Source organism: Chelonia mydas, chromosome 2 (genome assembly GCF_015237465.2).
Source record: "Chelonia mydas isolate rCheMyd1 chromosome 2, rCheMyd1.pri.v2, whole genome shotgun sequence".
Lineage (NCBI taxonomy): Eukaryota > Metazoa > Chordata > Testudines > Cheloniidae > Chelonia > Chelonia mydas.
In genome coordinates, this window is record NC_057850.1 from 131,923,476 (window position 1) to 131,946,303 (window position 22,828).

At 45.4% G+C, this 22,828-nt stretch overlaps 1 protein-coding gene across 1 annotated transcript in view; it reads left to right on the forward strand.

Annotated features, from left to right (window-relative positions):
• MARCHF11 (membrane associated ring-CH-type finger 11) overlaps positions 1–22,828 on the forward strand; it is a 104,001-nt gene that overhangs the window by 53,879 nt on the left and 27,294 nt on the right. Inside the window, 3 exon segments of the mRNA XM_043538828.1 lie at positions 1,360–1,397; positions 1,400–1,510; positions 2,932–3,087. Of these exon segments, the coding sequence (XP_043394763.1) occupies positions 1,360–1,397; positions 1,400–1,510; positions 2,932–3,087 (305 nt within the window).

Here is a 22,828-nt window from a genome sequence, read left to right on the forward strand (position 1 = left end):
TTGTGTCCAGGAGGTGAAGATGACTGTATTGGAAGGGGGCAAGTGACTGTGTCTCTTTGTGGGACAGTGCTGGGGGCAGGGAGAGGGAGGACTGTTTGTCTGTCTGCTTGGGAAAGACGGATAGTGTTGGAAGGGGGGCTGATTATTTATGAGGGAGAAGTAATGGTGTTGCAATGGATGATTGGGGGGGGGGATAATTTTTGAAGGGGGCAAGCATGTATGTGTGAGGAGTTTTAAGAGGAACAGGTGATTGTCCAGGGAAGGAAGGTGAGTATGTTGGAAAGGGGGAGCAGCTGTTTGTGTATTAGGTGGGGAAGTGACAGACTGTTGCAAAAGGCAAGTGACAATGTTTTGGGGACAGGTGACTGGGGCCATAGGGGAAGATCACTGTGTGGAAGCGGGCAGGTGACTGTGTGCACAGAAGGTGATGGTGTTGGAAGCGAATGTTTGAATATGAACATTTTTCCAGTGGGGGGAGGTGACAGTGTCGTTGGTGTGTGTGGTAGTGGGGTATGTGCGTAGGTGTGTGCAGAGGGGTAGGGCTGCCACCTGTCCAGGTGTTCCCAGGATCACCCCGTGGCTGAGGCAGCTGTCCTGGGCAATCTGAAGGGTGCTCAGTGACCCGCGCCAGCTGTCCAGTTGTGTGGACTCAGGATCATGCCAGATGGACCTCAGAGGTGGCTGCCCTGGTGTGTGTGTGGGGGGGCGGGGCGGGTTGACTGTGACCCTGCTACGCGATGGTGACAGTGCCTCGGTGGGGGAGGGGGCACAGGGGTGACACCCCCCCCCCGGGAGTGAGGGCGGGGGCGGGGGGAGGCGTCTCGGTGTCTGTGCCGCGTGGCGGTTGCAGTGACTGTCTCGCGCTCGCTGCCCCGCCCGGCTCGCGCCGGGTAACGGTCTCTCGCTCTCGCTCGCTCGCTGGCTGGCTCCGTTCGGAGGCGGCTGTTTGCGTCTGGAGCCGGACCGGCGCGAGCCGCCCGGACAGCGGGACCCGCGCCCCGCCCCCCCCCCGTCCCGGACCCGCCGCCCCCGCCCCGGTCACCTTCCCGGCTGCTCTGAGGGCGCAGAGCGGGGTCCCCGCCCCCGGGTCCGGCTCGGGCCAGCGGGTGTCCAGGGCGGGAGGGCCGGGCCGGCGCGGGGGATGAGCTGCGGCGGGGCGAGCAGCATCCCCGGCCCCGGCGAGCCGCAGCGAGACCCCGCCGCCGCCGCCGCCGCCCCGCTGGAGCTGCCGGGCGCGGAGGAGAGCGCGGGGCTGCGGCGGCTGCAGCCCCAGGCGGAGCCGGCGGCCGACGACCCCACCGGGGCGGGGCAGAGCAGCGGCTCCGGCGGGACGCCCCCGGGCCCCTCCGGGGGGAGAAGGGGCGGCTCGGAGAGAGCCCGGGGGGAGGCGGGGGCCGTGGGCGGCGACAAACCCGAGACCCGCTCCGTGTGCGGCAGCGACAGCGGCAGCGACAGCAACCCCGGCGGCGCCGGCCCCATCTGCAAGATCTGCTTCCAGGGCGCCGAGCAGGTGAGAGCCGGCCGGACAGACGGACCCCGCCTCCCCCGCAGCCCGGCGGGGCGGGGGGGGGGCGAGGGACGGACAGACAGACGGACCCAGCCCCTCCGGCCAGACAGACACCGCACCTGCGCCGCCTGCCTCTCTCCCTGGCGCGCGCGGGCCGGGGCAGGTTGCTGGAGGCTGCTGGTGCCAGCCCGCCGCGGTCAGCACCCTGGACAGGGCTCTGAGCCGGACCCCGCGCTTCGACTGTCGCCGCCACTGGCTGGAAAACGAGCCCCGAAGTGGCCGAGTCGAGCAGGTTCAGTTTCGTGAGGCCGCCCTGGGGTGGCTCGTAACTCAGCAATGGCTGGGGGCAAATGCAATCGCGGGCCTGTACAATGGGCACAAGAGCGGGGGATTGCCACACGCCTCTGTGAAGAGCTTTGCCAGCCTGCGCTGCCAGTCTAGAAAGGCAGGGAATTATTGGTCTATTTGCTTAGGATGCAGCCTCTCCCCTCAAAGACTTCAAGGGAAAACCCACATTCTCCAAGCGTCCTGTCGTCTACATTTTAATTAACCCTTACTAGTTTCCCAATACTTTTATGAAGAAAATCTAGGGAAAGATTTCATGATTGGTCATTATCATAATATCGGAGCCGGACACTTCCACGAGCATTTTACTCCACATCTGTCAGCTCAGTCGGGCAAGCTCCCTCTCTGGGCCATTATGACATAAACGGGGGAGTTGGTTTGTTGTACTTTATTTTCTCTATTAAAAAGCAAGAAAATGGAAAAAAGAAAGATATTATTGGTATTGTCCAGTTAGACTTTAATATATGAGTCTACTAGCTTTGTGTTTTGTTTTAGAACACAGGTGAGGACAATTGTCAGTATGTGAGGTAGAACTATTACATTTTTGAAGTAGCATCACAGAAATAAGAACGCTTCAGCCAACCACAAAGTCATTCATGTATTTGTTATAGGATGTAATTCTGATAGGAAAGACATATTTAGATTTTTTTTAAAGTGTTCATTTTGTAGAGAATTTTTACAGTGTAATTGCATACAGTACAAATGCTACTGTAAGCATGCAGTTCACTATGATGTCATACATTTCTTTCTTATCCATGATTAAGAATTATTTTTGTACTTCTGTGTTTTCTCTACATCTAACCATCCATCTAAAAGTTACTCGAAAGAGATAATAAGGTGACCATTGGCATAATAATTACACATGCAATGAGTTACCTGTTCTTTGTAATGTGGTAGAATATTTAAGGTGGAAATGATATCTTTAAAAGAGCTCTAACTTTTGAGTTTTATTCTAGCCAAAAATATAAAAGTGTAGGATAGTGACTAAAACAAACTCATTGGTCCAGAACAGATAACATGAAATATTGTATAAGAAAACAAAATAAATCCCCCTGACATTTATTTTTGTCTTGTTTCAGGGTGAATTGTTAAATCCTTGCCGATGTGATGGGTCAGTACGGTACACACATCAATTGTGCCTCTTAAAGTGGATCAGTGAAAGAGGGTCATGGACCTGTGAGCTCTGCTGTTACAGATACCATGTTATAGCAATTAAAATGAAAAAACCTTGCCAGGTAACATTTTTACATACTTACAGACCAAAAATGTTACTTAGTGTCTATACTTCAGAAACTTGCAAATGTTAATTTATAGCACACGGGCAGATTTTATAAAATATTGGTTTATTCTCCTCCTTGACATTGTCTCAACAGATCACCTCTGTGAGATTGCATACCCTGTTGTGAGGCATTGGACTCCATTTCAATGTGCTTAGTCATTGGGGAAGAGTACACATCAGAGTAGGATCCAGTCATTTGGTAGGGGGAGGCTCTTCTGGCCTAAGACTACTTACAGAAAAAATTCTTGCCTCTACCCTGACAAGAGCTGTTTGGATCCCTTGCCTGTACGCAGAGCAGCCAGGTCCTCTAAGGACTCGGGGTGCACCCTTGATCCATCTTCTTCAGCAACATACAGGAAGTGTTAGGGTTAACCTGTTACCAGTAATTTGCATTAGTTCTCTGGATCTGGTAAAGACAAAGATTGGCTCCACTTATGCCCTACCATTATGGATTCAGAAATGATCAAGCCTCCTTGGATCTAAGCCAATCTTATCCTTTGGGTCCATATTTCAGACAGGCTAAACACTCCTTGAAGTTCCTGTAGAACCAGGAGCCAATGCCCTCCTACCAAAGAGGTAGCATATTCTCCAGTGTCTTCTTAGTCATGTGCTGATTGCATCTTTGCAGATTTCAACAATCTGAAATTTGATTAATACCTTTACAAAAGGTTATTTTCAATATTGAGTCCAGTTCAGATGAGATACTTCATTTGGGAGAGGTGTATTTCAGTCATACGTCAATTAGCACTATTCTTCAGCCCACCTTCTGAGAAGTGTCACTACTATCTAATCTCTCGCAGATGGGATCTGGGTAGATAGTATCATGAGACAGAAAGATGGCTTATTTACCCACATAACTTTTGTTCTCAAATGTATTGCCTCTACAGAGCCACACCAATCCTCCCTTTCCCCTTCGACTTCAGAGATTTACAGGATGTGCCCAGAATTAGAGAGGAAAAATTACGAGTTGGGTTTTTTGTAACCCTTAGTTCCAGAATGTTGAAACAGCCAGCCATGAGAACATTTCTCCTAGCATCCATCTGCTTTGTATGGTTTCTTTTGCTGCATGGCATGTAATCTCAAAGTGGGCCTCTATGGAGGCAGTAGATTCAGGGAACAATATTTATGTTGGTAACCTCTTTTTCAGTATATTTTGTCTTGGTGCACACCTAACCATATGCCAGCTAACTACCATCAAGGGGCCCACTCCTGGAAATATGCAACACGTTGACAGGATTAGGCACGAAAGCGTAATTACAAACTGAGAAAATTCATATTTACTTTTAAGATTAGCCAACTGGTTTGCTGTCAGTGGGAGACGTAGATTACAAATTAACTGGAGAGATGCAAGTTGTGCATTTTTCCCCAGCATCCTGTCCTTTCAGTGAGCCAGATGTAAACAAGCATAACTCTAATAGTAAATGTTAAAGTCAGTGGAATTGCTCCTTATTACAGCAGGGAAGAATTTGTCCCAATTCTGATGCTTGCTTTGTCTCCGCTCCAATGATTTTCATTTTTATCCAGTGGAGCGGGGGTGTGGGTGTCGATAAATGCATGAGAATGACTCTGTAGCCTGGTAGTTATAGCATGGATGTGGGAGACCCAGGATCTAGTCCTCCTGCTCCAATGACTTTAAAAATCATCCAGAGTGGAACAGCTTCAATAGGAGATATTAAGGGAGCCCCATATCAGAATATCCCATAGCCCAGAGTCTAGAGCACCTACCTGAGAAGCAGTGGGTATCAGTTTAAATCCCTTCTTCCCACTCAGGTAGAGGGGAAACTTGAACTAGGCATCTCCTACATGTCAGGTGAGTACCCTAACCACTGGGATAAACATTATGAGGGAGGGTCTCCTGTCTTGCATTTTCTGTAAGCTTCTCTATAGGGGCCTGATCTGATAGGCAAGCCATGGGCATACTTACTGGATTGGGCCCTGCAGGCAATTAGATGGAGGAATGCCTATCTTCCCCTAGTTCGTATGTTGCTTTGGGGCTATAAAAGAGAATAACAGGCTACTTTTTCTAAAATGTTTTATATTTTAAACTATTATATATGATCATAGAATTCTCATTTGTGGATGGAAATGCAAGAAATATTAGTCAGTTAACTTTATAATTAGTTAGTTTTCAAGAAAGAGGAGTCCTAGTGGTGAATTAATTTAGAAGCTGATTTAATGTTAAGTTGAGGAAAACATCTTAAATGTTATGCAGAAAGAACCAGCAAGATATTTTAGACATAGCCTGAATGTGAGGACATAAAGATAGATCTGAGTTGAAGAAGATTCCCAGGTTACATGCCTGAGTGACAGCCAGGATGGTGGTGATATTCAAAAGAGGTTGGTGTGGGTGGTTGGGAGAAGAAAGAGAGAGATTAAGTACTCTGTTTTAGCCATGTTGAGCTTGAGCTGATGATTAGACATCCATGAGGTGATGTCAGAGAGACATGCCAACATTTTAGTTCAGAAGACAATAGGTCTGGAGCAGAAAGGTAGATTGTGAGTGGTCAGCATAGGGATGGTAGCTGAATTTATGTCTTCAGATGAAATTACCAGAGATAAGCTATAGAGGGAGAGCAGCAGGAGACCTAGGACAGAGCCCTATGGAACCCCTCACAAAAAAATTGGAAGGCAGAGAATTCTCCAAAGGACAGGCAGAAGAAGAGATTAAATAGGTAGGAGGAGAACATAGAAAAAGGACAGAGACATGGAAGCCAAAGGTAGGCAAGATTTCAATAAGAATATGGTTGACAGTGTTAAAAGGAGAGGACGAGGAGGAGGAGGAGAATAGAGTACTGATTCTGAACTTTGGCTAGGAAGAAGTCAGAGACTTTGTAGAGAGCAAGGGAGCGGAGTGCAAGGGGCAGAAGACAGATTGGAAAGGCAAAGGGTGCTGCAGATGGAAACCACATATTTGGTGTTTGTTATTACTACTTCAAACGAGGGGGTGCAGTAGCATCATGCCCAGCACCCTTAGTACCAGAACAACTGGTCTAAAATGAAACTGGAGAAGGGGAACTCTAGATAGTGACTGTAAACAGAAAAGGAGTACTTGTGGCACCTTAGAGACTAACCAATTTATTTGAGCATAAGCTTTCGTGAGCTACAGCTCACTTCATCGGATGCATGCTGTGGAAAGTGTAGAAAATCTTATTATATACACACAAAAAGCATGAAAAAATACCTCCTCCCACCCCACTCTCCTGCTGGTAATAGCTAATCTAAAGTGATCACTCTCCTTACAATGTGTATGATAATCAAGTTGGGCCATTTCCAGCACAAATCCAGGTTTTCTCACCCCCCCCTCCACACAAACTCACTCTCCTGCTGGCAATAGCTTATCTAAAGTGACCACTCTCCTTACAATGTGTATGATAATCAAGGTGGGCCATTTCCAGCACAAATCCAGGTTTTCTCACCCCCCACCCCGCCACACACACACACAGACTCACTCTCCTGCTGGTAATAGCTTATCCAAAGTGACCACTCTCCTTACATTGTGTATGATAATCAAGGTGGGCCATTTCCAGCACAAATCCAGGGTTTAACAAGAACGTCTGAGGTGGGGGGGCAGGTAGGAAAAAACAAGGGGAAATAGGCTACCTTGCATAATGACTAAGCCACTCCCAGTCTCTATTCAAGCCTAAGTTAATTGTATCCAATTTTCAAATGAATTCCAATTCAGCAGTTTCTCGCTGGAGTCTGGATTTGAAGTTTTTTGTTGTAAAATAGCGACTTTCATGTCTGTAATCGCGTGACCAGAGAGACTGAAGTGTTCTCCGACTGGTTTATGAATGTTATAATTCTTGACATCTGATTTGTGTCCATTTACTTTTTTACGTAGAGACTGTCCAGTTTGACCAATGTACATGGCACAGGGGCATTGCTGGCACATGATGGCATATATCACATTGGTGGATGTGCAGGTGAACGAGCCTCTGATAGTGTGGCTGATGTTATTAGGCCCTGTGATGGTGTCCCCTGAATAGATATGTGGGCACAGTTGGCAACAGGCTTTGTTGCAAGGATAGGTTCCTGGGTCAGTGGTTCTGTTGTGTGGTATGTGGTTGCTGGTGAGTATTTGCTTCAGGTTGGGGGGCTGTCTGTAGGCAAGGACTGGCCTGTCTCCCAAGATTTGTGAGAGTGTTGGGTCATCCTTCAGGATAGGTTGTAGATCCTTAATAATGCGTTGGAGGGGTTTTAGTTGCGGGCTGAAGGTGACGGCTAGTGGCGTTCTGTTATTTTCTTCGTTAGGCCTGTCCTGTAGTAGGTGACTTCTGGAAACTCTTCTGGCTCTATCAATCTGTTTCTTCACTTCCGCAGGTGGGTATTGTAGTTGTAAGAATGCTTGATAAAGATCTTGTAGGTGTTTGTCTACAGCCAAGCTCTGCGATACAACCGCATTTGCTCCAACCCCTCAGACAGAGACAATGGATCGTGTGGTGTGGTCAGGGTGAAAGCTGGAGGCATGTAGGTAGGAATAGTGGTCGGTAGGTTTCCGGTATAGGGTGGTGTTTATGTGACCATCGTTTATTAGCACTGTAGTGTCCAGGAAGTGGATCTCTTGTGTGGACTGGACCAGGCTGAGGTTGATGGTGGGATGGAAATTGTTGAAATCATGGTGGAATTCCTCAAGGGCTTCTTTTCCATGGGTCCAGATGATGAAGATGTTATCAGTATAGTGCAAGTAGAGTAGGGGCGTTAGGGGACGAGAGCTGAGGAAGCGTTGTTCTAAATCAGCCATAAAAATGTTGGCATACTGTGGGGCCATGCAGATACCCATAGCAGTGCCGCTGATCTGAAGATATACATTGTCCCCAAATGTAAAATAGTTATGGGTAAGGACAAAGTCACAAAGTTCAGCCACCAGGTTAGCTGTGACATTATCGGGGATAGTGTTCTTGACGGCTTGTAGTCCATCTTTGTGTGGAATGTTGGTGTAGAGGGCTTCTACATCCATAGTGGCCAGGATGGTGTTATCAGGAAGATCACCGATGGATTGTAGTTTCCTCAGGAAGTCAGTGGTGTCTCGAAGGTAGCTGGGAGTGCTGGTAGCGTAGGGCCTGAGGAGGGAGTCTACATAGCCAGACAATCCTGCTGTCAAGGTGCCAATGCCTGAGATGATGGGGCGCCCAGGATTTCCAGGTTTATGGATCTTGGGTAGTAGATAGAATATCCCAGGTCGGGGTTCCAGGGGTGTGTCTGTGTGGATTTGATCTTGTGCTTTTTCAGGGAGTTTCTTGAGCAAATGCTGTAGTTGCTTTTGGTAACCCTCAGTGGGATCAGAGGGTAATGGCTTGTAGAAAGTGATGTTGGAGAGCTGCCGAGCAGCCTCTTGTTCATATTCCGACCTATTCATGTTGAGGACAGCACCTCCTTTGTCAGCCTTTTTGATTATGATGTCAGAGTTGTTTCTGAGGCTGTGGATGGCATTGTGTTCCGCACGGCTGAGGTTATGGGGCAAGTGATGCTGCTTTTCCACAATTTCAGCCCGTGCATGTCGGCGGAAGCACTCTATGTAGAAGTCCAGTCTGCTGTTTCGACCTTCAGGAGGAGTCCACCTAGAATCCTTCTTTTTGTAGTGTTGGTAGGGAGGTCTCTGTGGATTAGTATGTTGTTCAGAGGTATGTTGGAAATATTCCTTGAGTCGGAGACGTCGACAATAGGATTCCAGGTCACCACAGAACTGTATTATGTTCGTGGGGGTGGAGGGGCAGAAGGAGAGGCCCCGAGATAGGACAGCTGCTTCTGCTGGGCTGAGAGTATAGTTGGATAGGTTAACAATATTGCTGGGTGAGTTGAGGGAACCATTGTTTTAGCCCCTTGTGGCATGTAGTAATTTAGAAAGTTTAGTGTCCTTTTTCTTTTGTAGAGAAGCAAAGTGTGTGTTATAAATGGCTTGTCTAGTTTTAGTAAAGTCCAGCCACGAGGAAGTTTGTGTGGAAGGTTGGTTTTTTATGAGAGTATCCATTTTTGAGAGCTCATTCTTAATCTTTCCCTGTTTGCTGTAGAGGATGTTGATCAGGTGATTCCGCAGTTTCTTTGAGAGCGTGTGGCACAAGCTGTCAGCATAGTCTGTGTGGTATGGTTCCCTCAATCCACCCAGCTATTACCAGCAGAAGAGTGGGGTGGGAGGAGGTATTTTTTCATGCTTTTTGTGTGTATATAATAAGATCTTCTACACTTTCCACAGCATGCATTCGATGAAGTGAGCTGTAGCTCACGAAAGCTTATGCTCAAATAAGTTGCTTATGCTCAAAAAAATTAGTCTCTAAGGTGCCACAAGTACTCCTTTTCTTTTTGCGAATACAGACTAACACGGCTGTTACTCTGAAACCTGACTGTAAACAGTATGCTCAGTGATCTTAGAGATGAAAGGGAGAAGGGGCAGTAGTTGAAGAGGCAAGTAGGTCAAGGTTAGGGTGTTTTTAAGATGAGAAAGACTAAAGCATGCTTGTGTTGCCAGAGGAGAGTAAGAAATTAAGGAGAAGAGTAAGGGAGGGGATGAGAGGTCATGAGGGAGATCAGGAAATGGGATGGGGTCACTGGGGCAAGTGGAGCCGGGACATCTTTGTGGCACTTACCACATTATCTCATATGGACAGCTAAGTGGCTGGATCACTTTATGATTACCTGTTCTATTAATTTCCTCTGGGGCACATGGCATTGGCCATTGTCAGAAGACAGGATACTGGGCTAGATAGACCTTTGGTCTGACCCAGTATGGCTGTTTTAGGTTCAACACAATGGTTGAGGGGAGCCCACTAGATTGTGTCTGACTAAAAGCACAGCATGTGTTTGTCTAAAGCATATCTTCCAGAAAGGCATCCAATCTTTATTTGAAGACATCAAAAGATGGAGATTCCACCACTTCTCTTGATAGTTTATTCCAGTGGGTAATCACCCTCATTGTTCAAATGTGTGTCTAATTTGGCTTTGTCTGGTTTCAGCTTCCATCCATTGGTTCTTGTTATGCCTTTCCCTATGAAACTATAGAGCTGTTTAGAACCCAGCATTTTCTCCACATGCTACTTATACATTGTGAACAGTCACCTCTCAATCATTTTGATGAGCTAAATTGATAGAACTCTTTAAGGGTGTGTCTAAGCTGCAATCAGCAGATATGGCTGCAGCACTTTTAGATGCACCTTAGTAGATTTGATCTGGTGAGATCAAAGCTAGCTCACATAACAATAGCAGTGAGGCCACAGCAGCACAGGTGGCTGCATGGGCTAGCCCCACCTGCTTAGGACCCTAGGTACATACTTGAGTGGCTGCCACCCATGCTGCTGTGGCATCACTGGTATTTAATCTAGCTAGCTCAAGTATGTCTACACATTCTGCAGTCACATCTCCCAATTGCAGTGCAGACATACCTAAGTCTCACATTGTAAGGCATTCAGAGTGGTAGCCGTGTTAGTCCGTATCAGCAAAAAGAACGAAGAGTACTTGTGGCACCTTAGAGACTAACAAATTTATTTGAGCTTTTAAAGTTTTGCCTAGGGGGGAATCCTCTGTGTTTTTGAATCTTTTGTTACCCTGTGTCAGGATTCCTTTCCCACTCTGAATTCTGGGGTACAGATGTAGGAACCCACATGAAAGACCCCCTAAACTTATTCTTAAAAGCTTAGGTTAAAACTTCCCAAGGCACAGATTCTTTTCTTGCCTTGGGATCGCTGCCACCACCAAGTGATTTAACAAACAATCAGGGAAAGGACCACTTGGAGTCCTATTCCCTCAAAATATTCCCCCAAGCCTACACCCCCTTTCCTGGGGAAGGTTTGAGCATATATCCTCACCAATTGGTTACAAAGGGACTACAGACCCAAACTCCTGGGTCTTAGAACAATGGAAAAATCAGTCAGGTTCTTAAAAAGAAGGATTTTATTTAAAGAGAAAAGGTAAAAGAATCACCTCTGTAAACTTAGGCTGATAGTTAACCTTACAGAGTAGCAGAAAATTCAAAGAGCACAGAGGAACCCCCTCTAGCCTTAGTTTCAAAGTTACAACAAAACAGGGATAAACCTCCCTCTAGCAAAGGGAAAATTCACAAGTTGAGAAAACAAAGATAAACTAATATGCCTTGCCTGGCTGTTACTTATAAGTTTGAAATGAGAGACTTGTTCAGAAAGATTTGGAGAACATGGATTGATGTTTGGTCCCTATTAGTCCCAAGAGCGAACGGCCACAGAAAACAAAAACCCAGAACAAAACCTCTCCCCACCCAGATCTGAAAGTATCTTTTGTCCCCATTGGTTCCTTTGGTCAGGTACCAACCAGGTTACTTGAGCTTCTTAACCCCTTACAGGTAAGGAGGAATTTAGGCTACCCCCTATGGTTATGACACCCTGTAAAGTTATTTTCCATCCTGATTTTACAGAGGTGATTTTTACATTTTTTAAAAAAATAAAATCCTTCTGTTAAGAACCTGACTGATTTCTCTATTGTCCTAAGACCCAGGGGTTTGGGTCTGTGATCACTTTGTAACCAATTGGTTAGGATATTATTCTCAAGCCTCCCCAGGAAAGGGGGTGTAAGGGCTTGGGGGGATATTTGGAAGAATAGGAACTCCAAGTGGTCCTTTCCCTGATTTTTTGTTAAATCACTTGATGGTGGCAGTGTGCCCTCCAAGGGAAAAGAATTTGTGCCTTGGGGAAGTTTTAACCTAAGGTGGTAGAAATAAGCTTAGGGGTTTTTTCATGCTTTCTTTTAAAAGCTTATGTTCAAATAAACGTGTTAGTCTCTAAGGTGCCACAAGTACTCCTCGTTCTTTTTATTGTAAGGCATTGTATCTAACCCTTGAATTGTTCTTGGCTGTTTTCTGCACTTCTGGTGTTTAATTTTTTAAGAGTGCTAAAAAACTGAACTGTACACAGTATTCCAGTACTGGTCTTACCAATGCAGTATACAAAGGTAAAAAACATCTCCCTATTCCTCCTTACATCTAAGGAGCATATTAGCCCTTTTTGTCACAGAATCACAATGGGAGCTTATATTCAGTTGCTTGTCCACTGTGACCCCTAAATCCTTTTCAGAGTCACTGCTTTCTAGTATACAGTCACACATTCTGTGGTTATGGCCTGCATTCCTTGTTCCTAAATGTATAACTTCGCATTTGGCTGAATGGGCCCAGTTTATCAAGCAATTCAGATAGCACTGTAAGTTTTTCCCTTCAGTGGATTGACATGAATCCTGTTAGTGATCTTTCCACAGATTCATATACAATAACCTTGCCATAACTGACTTCCTTTAGAAAATCAAGTTCAGTGTCTTCATTGTTTTGCCAGGAATGTGACCTACCTGAGCAGCAATGATCTGGTCCTTTAGTCAGTTTCCAATTTAGCTTTCCAAGTCACTTTTAAAAGAAAGTTACCCAGAATGGAACAGTTCTTTCAGTCATCTCCATGCCCTCTTCTCATCCCATACCTGCCATGTTTCAGAGAATGTTCTCAAGGGCAGATCAGTCACACAAAAGTCAATATTACTGCTGCAGCTTGCAACAAAGGAAATTTTCATTGTTTCAATAATATTTCACTTATATTGATGCCTTTTATCCTATGATTTCACAGCAAACCAGTAATCCTCCAAACACCTCTGAAGAACAAACAAGTATTAATATATCCATTTAACATACAGGTGAACTAAGGCACAGAAAAGTTAAGAAATTACTCCAAATCAAATGAACTAATAGTTTGGTAAAACTCTGAGGTAAAAGTTCTTCTTTCAAATATACATATTCAGCTACACTGACTTTAAAGTGTTACACACACATATACCGCTACAGCTCTGGGGGCAGAATTTGGTCCTCATAGTTTAATAGGGGACTCTTACCAAAATGGTAAAAAAAAGAGCAGGAATTAGGTACAATATCAACTTGTTACAAATGAAACTTGGGAAGAGGCACTTAGTTTCATGTGCTTTTATGCTTTCAGAATGTTAAGAGTTAGATGGTACCTGTCCCTGTTCAGGTGTGCTAAGTGAGTAGAGGGCACAAGGTTTTCCTCTCCTTATGTCCTTCTTCCAAGGGTAGATACAATCCATCATAATCCGTGTGCTCAGGGTGGGGAACCATGGGAGTCTTAATGCCTCCAGCAGCACTAGATTCCAAAAGTGGGCAGGAAGCACCACTTCCACACAGACCAGCAAAACTGAGCGTACACTACCCTTTTCAGGGAAGCAACAGTCCCTCTGAAATCAGGTGGTAGCATGCCTCACTACCAGTGCCAATATGGCCTGCAATAGAAGAATCACAGCTTGCCCCTAAGTTATTAACCTCTTCCCAAAATATAGTCCTTATCACGGATCTGCTTGGAATCCTAAAATATTTGTTATGAAGAATTTAGATCAGATTTTAAAGATGGTATACTATTCTGCTTTGAAGTTCATGTTATGGATCATTTTAATAGCAAAGAGATGAAACAGAAGCCACCTTAAATGAGTATACCCAGCTGACAAAGTAACCCAAATGACTCATCCAATCTTGAGAATATTGATATCCAATCGGCATGTAAAATCAGTTTTTTCCTGTTTAGACTTTAATAATATAGTGAAACTATAACGGTTATTTTTCTAGTTTTGTCAAACTGTTGTGCAGCAGTTTCAGTTGTTAGTTTCCTCTGTCCATTATGATCATATAATTCATTTTCCAATTCATCTTCTTTATCATACCATAGTTGTGCATAAGGGTTCTATCCAATTCATACAGAAAGTAGTGGAAAGGCTCCCATTGACTTTAATGGGAGCTGGATCATGTCCACATGACTGACATTTATATAATGTTATAGGTGTGCATGACTCTTTACTTGTTACAAGGATTTAGGTCTCTGGCCAAGAGAGCACTTAAGCACATGTTTAGTTCTGTTGATGTGTTTGGCATATATGACTCATCCTCAAAAGTGATGACTTAGTGTTCTACAGTATCCATGTACAAATATAATTTACAAATAGAAAATACTAAAGTAATGAATTAATCTCCATTGTGCTGCAAGCAGCAATAAGTGCAGCAAAAGGGGCATTTAGATATGTGCCAGCATTGTCAGTACATATGCAGATGAATTGATGCTATTGATTCTTTAAGGGTTTGGAGCTACATCTTTGGTGGAGATGTGAAAGATTTGTGAGATTTCTGCGTGGAGCTTATATTCAAAATCGCAGTGGACCCTATAGGTACCTACACCCAACATTTTGGTGCCACGGGCATTCACAAAACCTCTGCATAGCACTGCTTAACCCTATAGGTTCTAAATTCCCTAGGTACTTAAGTTTCCACTGAAAGTCCCCATGGCACCTAAATTTCTGCTGGTGGACATGTACTCAGCTGCCTCACTGCTGATACTGCCAAGCAGCTTGACACCTAACTCACAGCTAAACACTGACAGGATTCACAAAGAAGGGTCTTCCCACCTGTGGGGCCTGATCCAATAGATTTGCTGAGGTACTACTTTAAAGCACATCTACCAGCCCAAGCCCTACATAGAACATTAGTGGTGGTGCTGCCATTTCCTCTTATACTCAATAGTCTGCTGATTGTTCCAGCTGGGTAAGTGTGCTAAACTGATAAATTTAATGGTAATAAGTCATAGGACCAGATGGTATTCACCCCAGAGTTCCTTCAGAACTGCTCCTCTGACACCTCAGTCTAGGACAGTTCCTCAGATTTATTTCCTAAAGAGAATGGCTCAGGTGTGGGAATCTCCCTCACATCCTCCACAATGAAGACTGATGCAAAGAATTATTTAGCTTCTGCACAACAGCCTTGTCTTCCTTGAGTGCTCCTTTAGTACCTCAATTGTCCAGTGGCCCTACTGACCGTTTGGCAGGCATCCTGCTTCTGATGTACATAAACTAACAGCAAAAAAAGAGTTTGTCTTTAGCTAGTTGCTCTTCAAATTCTTTGATACACTAAGACACCTGGACTCCTCTAGGGGAAAGCAGCTCACAAAGCCCATGCATAGTAAAATGAAGTGAGAGTACTAGAAACAAGTTTTCACTAGCTGAACCTCCATCAGTTGGAACAACCTTTTGGAGAATGTCTGGCTTATGCAGAGTCTGACCATTTTCAGACCACACTGCAAAAACATCACCTATAATGAAATAGGGAAGGGAGTGGGGGAGGGGGGGGAACCTTTATACATGTAGGTCATTATTGTCCTCTAATCCATCTGTATACAGTTGTAGAAGAGAGCAGCAGCCCCAGGGAGATAGTTATAATCCCTGATTCTGAGCTGCCCAGCCCTGGCAGAAACTAGAGCAGCTGGGAGGCTACTCTAGCTTTCACTACTGGCATGTGCTGTTCAATCATACTTCCCTCCTCCTAAGTCAGGCAAAAGGGGTAAGTCACAGTTGGCACACATTTTAAAGCTTTTCTCTGAGATATCGACTGCCACAAGAGAAGACCTTAACAGCTATCTTTGACAATTTTAAGGCCATGGTGCAAAGTGGCTATAACACAGTGAAGAATGCCACCCATATATTTAAAGGAGAACCTCCTTTACCAAAATATGGCAGAAGTACAGAAGATTCATGAAGTCAACTTATAACAACTTGCTGCACAGTTCTAATTTGCCTGGAAATCACTTAGATAGCACAGAAAATAGTAACATTGATAAACAGAAAAAACAACGAGGAGTTCTTGTGGCAACTTAGAGACTAACAAATTTATTTGGGCATAAGATTTTGTGGGCTAAATCCTCTTCATCAGATGCATGGAGTGGAAAATACAGAGGCAGGTATAAATACACAGCACATGAAAAGATGAGAGTTGCCTTACCAAGTGGGGGGGTCAGTGCTAACGCGCCAGTTCAATTAGGGTGGAAACAGGTAGACAGGCTTTGATTTATTTGCCAGGTGACCTTGGGTAAATTGCTTAACCTCTGCATCTCACTTTCCTTATCTGTAAAATGGGAATAGTGACACTTGTCAACATTTGCAAAGTGCTTTGAGATCTATAGATGAAAAATGCTAAATGAGTACAAAGTAGCCTAGGCGGTGCTGGTATTGATGTATATGTATAAATAAGGCTGCCTAACACTTTCCATTGTAAGGTCCTATTTTCAGTTGCTTATAGTTTTGTCAAATGTTAATCATATGGTTTCCCATGCTGGGTCAGCAAAAATGGTTGAGCTATTTCCGACCATTTCACTGATGAGCTCTAGCATCTGTATGCTTTGAAGGAAAGACTTGAAGTTTGACAGGGGCTTCATTCTGATTTTAGGGATGCCTCTTGTTATTTCCATGAAAATCTATTCAGGTTTGGTCAAGTTATAAACCTCTGCAAAAAAGACCACAGTTCACATATGCTCCATAGACGTTTGTTAGAGGCTGTCAGCTTTATTTGCTGAAGGGTGTACCTTCAATAACCCTATTCCATCCCAACACAGCTCCTACCTACTGACTGGACTGTGCATGTGGCATCCTCCATGGAGCAACTGAGCATGCTCCATCCTGGTGATGCAGAGGCTGAGCATGGCTTTTTCTGCAGCTACTTCTCCAAGCTGCCCAGGGCCCTGTGACACAAACTGACAGCAGCAAGACTGTTTCTCCTGAACTCTTAATTCCTTCCTGCTAGTGCCCAGGCAGATTGAACTGTGGTGCTAAAGAAGGACATCTCCAGAGGATCTGAACTAGTATCTAGAGCATTCAACCCAATAATACTAAGTGAGCATTATCTCTACATTTAAAGAAAACAAAAACAAACAAACCACCAACTAGAACCTAATAATCTAGGTTTGAAATAAGTGAGATTCTATCATTCCAGCAAATAGAACACTTAAATCTTCTGAGTGGGAAGAGAGTCTCTTTATGATTTTATTTTAGCATAGTAGTAGTCACTAACTGGACAAAACCACACTAGTGCCAGGCTAACTGCTTGCAGAAAACATTTCACATTAGCACTGGTTTCAGTTGTGAGGTGACAATTTTCATGTTTCTATATTGTCAATAGAGAACATATTTCATTTTTTCTGATGAATATTATAACATTAATGGCTGTCAGTTATTATACCAAAGTAGCAAAAGTTGAAGATTCTACTCTTAGCTTTGCCATTGTCTTTGTGGCCACTTCTATTGTTTGAGCCTTAGATAGATGAATATTAGTTAGCTATCTAGCAATTTGAAATCAGATTCCCTATGGTAAAATTAAGAGTGTGAGGGGAGCAGAATTTTGTCATACGATTTTATTCTTCTACAGCTACATACATGCTGAGGTAAATGTGAGGTATTCATTTTCAAATTAAGGACATTAAACGTACTTCATGGTACCAAAATAAAACTCAACCTCTGACATTTGTTGTAGTTCTTATCTGATGTCCTTGTAGATACCAGAGATCACAGTAAAGTTCCCTGTAGGCACCACACAGCTTCCGAAGACTTGTAGTGCAGACTTGGCTTATGGGGTAGCAGAAATTTTCAAAGATTGCTTCACGAACCAATGCATTTCAGCAAACAAAAAGGGCTGATTCTCTGTTCTGTCTGAGGTATGTTTGGTGCATGAATGTGAGGGAGCAAACATAACTGACACCTTTAGACCTCCCTGACTGTTTTGGTCTGACTTCAGGACTGTTCTAACTTATGCTCAACTGCAGTGGACTTTGAGCCATTCCAGAGCTCAGAATAACCAGCCCCTTTTGCAGCTCTATGCTGCACTGGCTGTTATACCAAAGGTATTCACTAAGGGCTGGTTCTGATACCTTAAGTCTTTTTTACTCCACCAGAACAGTATAAAAAGGCTGTAGCAGAACAGAAATAGCTCCAGAATGTCCAAATTACATCAGTGTTCTAGCTTGAAGGTAAGGAACAAAGGAAGACATAATTTGTCACTACAGGGCTAATAAGGTATACATAAGCAAAGCTAGCAGTGCTCTGCATAATAAATCTGTGGGGGACAAAAGATAGGGTGCCCATTATTAACTAGAAGCACCCTGCGTTTTCATGTTTAATCAAAATGTACAGGCATCAAAGCCAGAGTCTGCATTGACATAACTGTGCTTGCTTCTAGACAAAGATATAGCCTATAATTTAAAATACAGAAGAAACTTGTGTTTAAAAATACATTTGCTTGCCAAATGTCAGAGGTAATCTATTTGGTCATTAAGTTAGCAACATGTGTGTTGTACATTCTCTACATAGGAAATCATGCATATGAAACATTGTGACTGTTGTTATGAATCTGAGAAAGTGGGTTCTCTGAATGTTTATTCATATTTTCCATTAGAAATACAAGAACTTACACATGTATTTCCAAAACATCTGTTGAGCTCACAAAAATGTTGGGTTCTTTTTTGCTTGTATAAGAATCTTACATTTATACAAGCAGGTTGCAAATTCTATTTTGCATAATGAATACCATGGTTAACATTTATTTGTTGGAACAGTCTGGAACTGGCAATCAGAGCAGGGAAAAAGCCTTTATGTCTTCCAGTTGGTATCTGTTCAGCTTAGTCATAGTATTTAGAGGTGAACAGTAAATTGGCTTTAAAAAAAACTTTCCTCAGCTGTAGCAATACATGGTCAATGCCCACATAGCCAGGCTAAGAGGGAGATTTAACACATTGTTGAAAAATAATTTGCTTCTTCTCCTTAGATCCAGTAACATGTCCAGTTGCCAGCACCTACTCTGACGTGACACATCAACATCCATTATGCTATAAGTTATCACAAAATCTCCCCTGAGCATAGAGCTGCCTGTGGCTTAAAGGGGAGTCAGGTAGGTACTGCTTTTGTAGTACATTGTGTGGTTTTGCAGATTGTAGGTATTCTAAATAATCATTGAAATAAAAGAATCTTTAACATTTTGCAAAACTGCACAATATATTCAACGAAATGCTTGTTTAACTTCCATAACATGGCTCTATGTCTGGCCGCGTTCCACAGTAGCTCTTATTTCTCCAGCATAGGAACAATGGAATTGTCATGCTGGATCAGACAAGTAGCTAACAGCTGGTATTTCAGAAGAAGATTCAAGAACCTTGCAGAAGGCACTTAGAAAATGTGGGACCCAGTAATTCCATTTCTAACCCCCCAGTAGATAGAGGTTGGTTTATGTCCTGAAGCAAAAGAGTTTCTAGCTATGCCAATTTTTTTTTTAAAAATCCTTACAATCATAATTTTAGATGTTCTTGTAATCCTTCTAAAACAATGCTTTTCTGAATCCTGCTAAACTCTTGGCCTCAGTCATATTTTGTAGTACTGAATTCCGCAGGCTAGTTGTGTATCACATGAAAAAGTATTTCCTTTTTCAGTTTTAAATGTGTTCCATTCAGTTTCATTGAATGTCTTCTTATACTTGTAGTAGGAGAATGGGCAAATATCAGTGCCTAATCTACGTTCACCATACCCTTATTTTTTATCATAACTTCATTCATTTCCTCTGTTGCAAATAATCCCAATCTTTTCACTTTCTCCTCATATGAGAGTTTTTCCAAGCCTCTTACATAATTGAGAATACCTATCCCTGAACCCCTTTGCAATAGGGTGACCCAAATTGAAACTATTCCACATAATTACATACCATTGATTTAGATAATGACAGTGTAGTGTTTTCAGTATTACGCTTTATTCAATTCTTTATAAGTCTTAACACTTTGCTTTTTTGATCACTGCTGCTGCCACACATTTAATAAAGTGATATTTCAAAATGACTTGGGGCTGCTCGCAATGGTGACACCTCTTTTAAGTGGTTACAGTTAAGAAAGAACCTAGTTAGGTGTATGAGTAGGTTAAGTTCTTCGTCAAGTGATTGCTCACGTGCATTCCAATAGGTGTGTACGATCGCTAGAAGCTTTTCCCTAGCAGTACCCATCAAGTCGGTTGTGGAGACCCCTAGAGTGACGCCTTCATGGCGGTGTATATATGTCCCTGATGACCCGCCGCCTGCTCAGTTCCTTCTTACCACCAATGACAGCATTTGGAACAGCTTTGTCTCTTGCTTTTGCAAGTGCCTTACCTAGCGGTTCCCTTGTTTCTGTGTAAACAGTTAGTTGTTAATAGTTGCAGATTAGTTTAGTTTACTTCGGGAGGTTTCCCCCCATTCTACTCTCCCCAGCGCTGGGACATGCCTTGGTCGCAGGGGTTTAAAGCGTGCGAGAGGTGTGCAAAACCTATGCCAACAAGTGATCTGCACGCCGCCTGTCTCAAGTGCCTTGGGGAGGGCCATCAGACAGATAAGTGCCTTAGTCAGACCCAGGACTAAGAGGGAGCGGGACTATCGCCTGAAGCTCCTTTTGATGGAGTCGCCCTTTAGCCACAGCCTGAGCAGACACCAGCATCCTTGGTGCGCAGCGCACTGGCCTCGGTGTGGGATGTCCCGGCACTGAGGAAGGACTCTGCCAGGGAGCAGCGGCACCGCTTCCCGGCCCGCAGAGCTAGTGCCTTGTGGCGGCACCATTCACAGTCCCCAGTGCCGCATAAGAAAAAGAAACCAGACAAGGGACATTCCCCGTCAGGAAGCCGAGGGGGGATTCCAGTGGGGTGCGTCCTCCGGTGGGACACCCTCGGTCTGGTCACCAAGAACCGTCACCGTTGACTCCAGCCCCAGTTGCAGAGCCATTGAGTCCGGCAAAAACGGAATCTCCTACCCGTGATGATTTGGAGGAAGAGCTTGACCTCCCCTCCACTCTGGACACATATGAGGTGGCTCAAGACCTCATTGATATGACAGTGCAGTACCCGGCCCCGCAGGTGCGGGGCCCGGCCTCACAAACTCAGGCACCGCCAGTAGCACCGGTGACAGCACCGACTGTGGCGTCGTGCCTGGCACCGCGGGCGATTACAACACCAGTCACGGCACCGATGGTGATGGAGGCACCGTCGGCGGCACCGGCACTGCTGTTGAGTCATCATCAGGGGAAGCCTATGATGTTGCGGCGCTGATCTCCATCTCCCCAGCACTGTCGGGCTCTGCTCCCCCATGGTTGGGTACAGAATACTCAGAGTCAGACGCAGAATTGTCTGTATCCCGACGCAGCCACTACTGTTCCCAATCCCAGCACCGATCCCGGCACCGTAGGCCAGCGGAACAAATGGCACCAGTTGTCACTTGGCCACCCCAGTGGCAGGGCCCAGTGCAATGGCCTTTTTGGATGCCCTGGGCCTACCACCAGGCTCAAGGTCAGGGATCGAGGCTGGTATCGGCCCCCCATGTCCCTCCAGCGAGGTTGATGGCACGCTACACCCCTAGGGCCCCTGAGGATCCTTTATGGTAAAGGGCTGTTGAGTGGCCACAGACAAGCATGGCCCCTCCTCCACCGACGTCAGTGGCACCTGAACCTATGGTACTGGAGTGCTCTGAGGTACCTGACCCGGCCTCCAGAGAACCCGAGGGGCAGGAAGACCCTGTCCCAGGAATCTCTTCCTCCTCTTCGCCGGACAAGGTGGTGGTGAGCACCTCCACCACTCTACCACCAATGGATACCAAAGGCCACCAGGACCTGCTTAGGAGAGTAGCAGTTAACCTCAATCTCCAGGCAGAGGAGGTTATGGAGGACTCAGATCCGATGGTGTGCATCCTCGCCCCTGAGGGTCCTTCCAGAGTAGCTTTGCCCCTAATTAGGGCAATTCAGAACATCACGAAGGTGCTCTGGCAAACCCCAGCCTCTATACCACCAATGGCTAAAGGAGTCGAGAGACTCTACTTCGTGCTGCAAAAGGGCTGTGAGCACCTGTTTACCCACCCCCAATTGGGGACTCTGGTGGTTGATGCGGGAAACCACAAGGAGTGTCAGGGTCAACCAGGGCCCGCACCTAAGTCATGTGACGCCAAGAAGCAGGATCTCTTTGGCTGTAAAGTCTATTCGACTGCGGGGCTCCAGCTTTGGGTAGTGAATCAGCAGGCAGTGCTTAGCTGATACGTTTTTAATTCCTGGAGCTCGTTGGCTAAGTTCCAGGAGTTAATCCTGGCTGATTCTCGCAGAGAGTTCAGTGCACTCCTTGAGGAAGGTAGAGTTGTCTCTAGGACCGCCCTTCAGGCAGCCCTGGACGCAGTGGACTCTGCGCCTAGAACCATGGCCACTGCCATCACTATGAGGCGCAGTGCGTGGCGTCAGGTTTCAGGGATCCCACCTGAGGTCCAAAACACAATACAGGATCTCCCCTTCGACTGTGAGGGCCTGTTTGCTCAAAATACGGACAAGCGCTTGCATAGCCTGAAGGACTCGCGGGCCACTCTGAAGTCTCTGGGGCTACACACCCCAACGCTTCAGAGAAAGCCCTTTAGACCTCAGCCCCCATCCCATTTCTACCCAGGGCCCCCTAGGCGGGATCCTCCTAGGAGGAGGGGCAGAAATAACAGGAGGTGCCCACCGCAATCCTCCTTGGGCCAAGGCCAGGGTTCAACCAAACAGCCCCCCGGCCCCAAGCCCAACTTTTGAAGATGCGCATGAGGACGGCGCACCAGTTGCCTTCTTGGATCCTTCCCCCCCTTTGTGAATCGACTCTCCCGCTTCTACCATACTTAGTCTCAGATCATGTCAGACCGCTGGGTCCTCAGCATGGTGGGGGTGGGATATTCTATCCAATTCTGTTCCCTCCCACCCCCCTTCCCCGTCCCTCTTCAGGGACCCCTCTCACAAGCAACTCCTTTTACAAGAGGTACATCGCTCCTAGTTCTAGGGGCAATAGAGAAGGTTCCTCAGGAATTCAGGAGCAAGGGGTTCTACTCCCACTATTTCCTCATCCCCAAGGCCAAGGGCGGGCTTTGGCCTATC